Source organism: Chenopodium quinoa, unplaced genomic scaffold (assembly GCF_001683475.1).
Source record: "Chenopodium quinoa cultivar QQ74 unplaced genomic scaffold, ASM168347v1, whole genome shotgun sequence".
NCBI classification, from domain to species: Eukaryota; Viridiplantae; Streptophyta; class Magnoliopsida; order Caryophyllales; family Amaranthaceae; genus Chenopodium; species Chenopodium quinoa.
This window is the reverse complement of record NW_018743285.1, coordinates 4129327-4135326: the sequence shown is the minus strand read 5'-3', so window position 1 is coordinate 4135326 and position 6000 is coordinate 4129327. Positions and strand designations below refer to the sequence as shown.

General features: G+C 29.6%; 1 protein-coding gene across 1 annotated transcript; it reads left to right on the top strand.

The window, feature by feature from the left end:
* The first annotated feature begins 479 nt into the window (after positions 1 to 479).
* LOC110735795 (petal death protein-like) lies at positions 480 to 4043 on the top strand. Its single transcript, XM_021915980.1, has 6 exons — positions 480 to 788; positions 2146 to 2219; positions 2317 to 2399; positions 2516 to 2540; positions 2647 to 2813; positions 3451 to 4043. The coding sequence occupies exons 1-6, from the start codon at positions 586 to 588 to the stop codon at positions 3811 to 3813; spliced, it is 915 nt and encodes a 304-aa protein (XP_021771672.1). The 5' UTR covers positions 480 to 585; the 3' UTR covers positions 3814 to 4043.
* The last annotated feature ends 1957 nt before the right edge of the window (positions 4044 to 6000 follow it).

Below are 6000 nucleotides of genomic sequence, written 5' to 3'. Positions count from 1 at the left end.
TTTATCCTGACATGAGTACATCTCGCGCTTACAAATATAAATTAAATATAAGTAAATAATATTTTTTTTTTTTTAAAAAAGGAGCTAATCTTTTAGGCTTTCAACATTATATTCCACAAATTGTAATCATACATAATTTTAAAACACATGTCCCTACACCCCTAATAATTTTCAAATTAATACGCATATAATGATAACATTGCCAAGTAATCACTCACTTTAGGGGGTCTAGTGGACCCACAAATACTATTTTCCACCCTCCAATTATATTTTTTTCCTCTAAGCATATTTAACCAAAACAACAAATCACGAAATTTCCTTTCTATCAAAATAAAAAAAATGTCAAAAAGTTAAAAATAAACGAAATTTCGCACCCCTTTTATTTAAAAAATGAATATCTTTTGGTGCAACTCTTCTTTTAAAATGTTATGACTACGTACCATATCTTGGTACTCTACTACTATAAATAGGGTAGCAAACACACCAAACATAAACACAAAACACAACTTCTTTCTAGTGATCATCTCCTCCTTCCTTCCTTCCTTCTATCATATTTTTCTTAGCTCTTTTTCTTCTTACTAGAAAATGGGTTCTCTTGAGGGTTCTGCTCCCGTAGGAAGGACAACCGTGCACCGGTTGATCGCCGAGGAAGGATCCGTGTTGATGCCCGGTATCCAAGATGCCTTCTCCGCCGCCATTTGTGCCAAAACCGGCTTCAAAGCTTGCTTTGTCTCTGGTTTTGGTGTTTCCGCTGCCCTCCTTGGCTTGCCTGACTTTGGCTTGCTCACGTATAATTCTCACTTCTCTTTATTCTAGTGCATTGTTAATAAAGTCTCTAAATTTCATAAAATGATTATATTCCTCGTTATAAATTCTGGAACTGGTAACTATTGCATTAGTATTTAGAAATGTCAAATGTTATGTTGATAAGTGATAGTATATTGATGCGTAGAGTGACATATGCATGATCCAATATAATTCGTAAAAAAGATTAAGTGGTCAAATATTATACAATGATATAAAAGAATCTAATATAATATAGTATGGTATAATCTGATCTGATCTGAGTTATTTTACGTGAAATTTATGATCTTAAATGCAAGATGCTTAATTATTACTCTTTGTAATTATGAGCCTAAAGGCATGTGCTTGTATACTTGTATAGTCAACATAATGGAAACCAATTTATTATGTCCTATTAAAGGTAATAACACTTAGGCAGCTACTATATGTTTCGCAACCTTTTCTAAGTAGTGGGCAAGTGGAAATGATTTGGTACATTTTGACTTAGAATTTTGATAGGATTTGAAACCCAAAAAAAAAAAAAAAAAATAAAAACAAATTGTATTACTATTGCACCCGTGTTTTTAGAAATGGACATCTTATTATTTCAAAAAAAAAAAAAAAAGAAATGGACATATTATTGGTAAATTTTAAAATATAAATATATCTAATGAAAAGGTTACGATAGAAAATATATAAAAAAAATATTTCGAAAATGTTTATATGCTTAGTTTATGTAGTGGGTGGTATGTTAAGTCCCCTTCAATGAACTACTATATTATGCCCCGCCAATTTTTAGGATGAATAAGCTAATACTATGTACTAGTATTTATTTTCGCATTTTTGTATTTTTATTTTCTTTTTGTCAATTGTGAATATTGAAGTTTAAATCCCGCCAAAAAAATAGATACGGAGTATATATTTAAGAAAAAAATATATATATATTTATATGAAAATAACGCCGTCTAAATTTTTTTTATAAAATTATGTGACATACTAAAAAGTTTAATGTGAAATCTTTTTATTTGTGTCCTATCAATACAAACATTTTTAAAAGTATTTAGGATTTTCTAATAGATAGATAAATTATGCTCTTAGATAGCCACTTTCACACTTACATGAAGATGATTAAAATTATTCAACTCAAAAAAAGTTCCTATTTTGGGGTTTAGTGAACCAAAAGGTGGCTAATTGTTTCTTGGTTGTACAAAATAAAATAAATTTAGTATTAGGTGTACTATCCTTTCACTTATGTCAAGCTTTGAATATTACATGTATTATCTAGTAATAACTGTTTATCGAAGAAATTTTAATTGTATCACCTTATAATATACTAATAATGTTAATTATTCTTTGATACAGAACTACTGAAGTTGTTGAAACTGTAACTAGAATTACCGCTGCTGCTCCAAGCTTATGTGTTGTTGTTGATGGAGGTAATTAACTACCTTAATTCATTAATTTCTTAAATGTTTCATGATTTTTAAACAACTTGTTACTAATAAAACGGAGATTTTTTTTGGCCTACCACAGACACCGGAGGTGGTGGCCCCCTCAATGTCCAAAGGTTTATCAAACAATTGATTGCCGCTGGTGCCAAGGGTGTCTTCCTAGAGGTACCAATTATTGAACATGACTTGAACAACATAAAAGAAGTGATTTAATACAAGTGTATTACATTAATTAATACTTTGAATTTACTAATCATGTGAATTAATATTTTTTTCTACAGGATCAAGTATGGCCCAAGAAGTGTGGTAAGTATTTTGACAGTTGACTTTACCAATATTTTGCAAATGTATAAATTTAATCTATAATGTTATTAATTTACAACTCCTCCTTTTTTTTTTGTTAATTTCTTAGGTCACATGCGTGGTAAGAGTGTTGTACCTGCAGAGGAGCATGCCCTTAAAATTGCAGCTGCAAGAGAAGCCATTGGTGATTCTGATTTTTTCTTGGTAGCAAGGTCCGATGCTAGGGCTCCCCATGGTCTACAAGAGGCCATTAGAAGGGCTAACCTTTACAGAGAGGTATGTTAGTTGACGATATAATTTTTTAGTTACGATAAATTTAAATTATTAAAAAGTAGATCAGTTTCACACTAAATTATTTAACCCAATAAATTACCCTGTGTAAGAGGATTTGTTTATAACTTTTTAATTGAAATATATTTGAATTATAAAAACATAGATATATTTCACGCTAAACTGGTGGGCTCGATAGTTACGAGTATTTGAATATGGATTTAAGATTTATGATCTCAACATGTTTGGATTGAATCTGAATCAAGATCAATTTAGTAATGTGTGGTGGAGTACAACTATAAAATATATCAAAAAGAAATTAAAAGAGTACTATTTATATGTGTCCATTATTTTCCCAAGTCAAACCACTTGGATCCTCCAGCACATGACTACTGTTTCTAGCTAAAACTTGTCACATATGAGAATTTCATTTTCATACAGATCACATATCTTTCAATGTTGAAAGACTAATGACAATTACTACTAAGAACAATTTAGAGTGATGGAACCGTATTTGATTCTTTTAGATTTTGGATGGTCGAATCCTTAAATTAACGGTTGCAGATGCATAAGAAAAGAAATGATGTAGATAATCATTTATTTATAATTGTATTTTGATAGTATTATCTAATTTGGTATATAGGCCGGAGCTGATGCGACCTTTGTTGAGGCACCTGCAAACATCGAAGAGTTGAAAGAGGTTGTTAGGGATGTCAAGGGTTTGAGAATCGCAAACATGATCGAAGGAGGAAAGACCCCATTGCACACACCCGCAGAGTTCAAGGAAATGGGATTCCACTTGATTGCTCATTCACTATCAACAATCTATGCTACAACCAAAGCTTTGGTTGAAATTATGAGGGTTCTTAAGGACAAGGGTACCACTAGGGATGACTTGGACAAAATTGTTACTTTCTCCGAATTCAATGACATGATTAGCTTGGAATCATGGTATGAGATGGAATCAAAGTTCAAGAACTTCACCCCAAAATCTTTGGAGTCCTAAGATACAAAGGTCATCCTATTTAGCATGCATGCCAAATTATGGCATTAGAAATCATGGATTTGAGATTTAAATTCTTGATATTGTCACTTGTTTAGTGTTGTTTGAAATAATGCATGAGTAATGCTTGTTAGTTTGATTATTTATGTGAGGTCAACATTCACATAAGATGTAATATTTTGTTTATTTTAGCATTGAGTTTATTTATATAAATTTCATGTTTATTTAATTTACTTGCGAGAAATGAATAAAATAATTCATTATTGCTTATTTCCTTCTAGATGTCTTTTTTATTCTCTTGTTGAAATTTATGGTGGGGGCAAAAACTTTTTTTTTTTTTTTTTAAAACTAGACTTGACTTGATGATGGTCCTACAATGATATTGATTATCAAAAAAGTAAGATTATCATTAAAAAAATCATCAACTTTCGTGATACACGCCATTGTGCCGTGTGCACCTAATATGATTAGGGTCAATGACTTCTAAATGTGAAGAAAATTAATGGAATTATGAAGTGAATTAATTAATTGACAACCTATCAAAGACATCAAGAGATCGAACACTCAAATCCGATAATTATTTTCTAATTATTTGTAGATTGTGGAGTTTTGCTATTATTAACGCAAAACTTTTACTTTGTATCATTAATACATATTACACTTGTATCGAAATGATTTTAACACCTTTTTGTTTCTTAAAGTTTGTAAGACTTTTATGTTATTCCATCTTTTTGTAAACTTCAATTCTTTTACTACATTATCCCTCTTACCCACAATATTTTCTCATTTTCACTCTTTTTTTCTTACTTTATTTACAACTTTATATAATTTCATACACATATCAACTAGTATTACTAACCAATAAAAACCAACTAGTACCAAATTCACTAACAATCATACTGCTTTAGTGCTTTATTTTTCAATTAAAGTACCAACCTAATCATATTTAATTTTCATAAGTCTGTTTTGCTTTGTTATTTATATATCTATTTTATGTTGTTTATATATTTTTCAATTATTTTTTTTATTACTATAATTAATCCTCTCTTCCTCCACACAATCACACACATCCCATATAGGCTATGTTCTATTCACCTTAAACTTAAATAAAGTTTATTAGTCCATATTTGTTTATGGTGCGATCTAATCTAGTTTGATAAGAGCTTTAGTTAGTTTGATTTAAAATTATTATTGTCTAGTTTAAATTGCTTTTTACATATATATAATTTTGTTTGGTTTAATTATAATTTTTCTAGTCTGGTCCAAAAGTTTCTAATCTCATTTGACAAGAATAAGCAAAAATAGTAAGATGAATATAACAAAATCTTAATCATTTGTCATTGATTAGTCCAATTTTATAATTTTGCTCACTTTTTTCATTTAGCTCTCTCTTTCCTTAATTCTCTTACAACTTAGTAATTAATTGTCGACAACATTTAAGAACTGATGATTGAAAGTTAAATTCATAATTTGAACAATCATATTAAGTAATATCGTTATATATGTTCATTCTAACTTTGATTGATTGTACAAAATGAGCTCAATAATTGATAGGCTGATGCCAGGTATAATTTAGTTATTACTCTCTACATCTCTAAAATATCTTCCTATATGCAATGATTAAATTAGCAATATTTTTAGAAATAAAGGGGGTAAATTATTAGTTGTAACTTGTGATACATAATTGGTAAATAAAATCAAACAACATCTACACATTATTGCTCACCTAATTATTGTTACACTAAAAACATATTATATTCCGTAAGTGGCACAAATTGTATAGCTATGCAAGTATATATGCAACCGCACAATAAAATGGTCACTCTTTGACCTCACACTTGAGCAGACAACCTCAAAACATGTACATATACCAAATTAGATGCATTATTCATAGAATTTGCTATGAGATAACAAGATTCAAGCCACATATTGTACATCCTTTATGTATCACATCTAAGATTCGAGACCCTACATTGTTGGATTTATTATTATGGACGAAAATACCCTTTTGTCATATTGACATTGTAGTCATCATTCAAGCACTTATCATCCACATGGTTCACCATCTCTTTTATTGATGTTGAATTATTTAATGAGAATGGAACAATACAAATAGACCATCAAACATCAATGAAAAATTAAATTTAATATGTGGTTGCTTTTGAAAATATACAATAATAATTTAATGTA

Bases quoted from the DNA above. Each gene is read 5' to 3' on its own strand.
- LOC110735795 (XM_021915980.1), top strand. From the start codon at position 586: ATGGGTTCTCTTGAGGGTTCTGCTCCCGTAGGAAGGACAACCGTGCAC. The intron at 789-2,145 runs GTATAATTCTCA...TCTTTGATACAG, and splicing joins CCTGACTTTGGCTTGCTCAC to AACTACTGAAGTTGTTGAAA. The intron at 2,814-3,450 runs GTATGTTAGTTG...TTTGGTATATAG, and splicing joins GGGCTAACCTTTACAGAGAG to GCCGGAGCTGATGCGACCTT.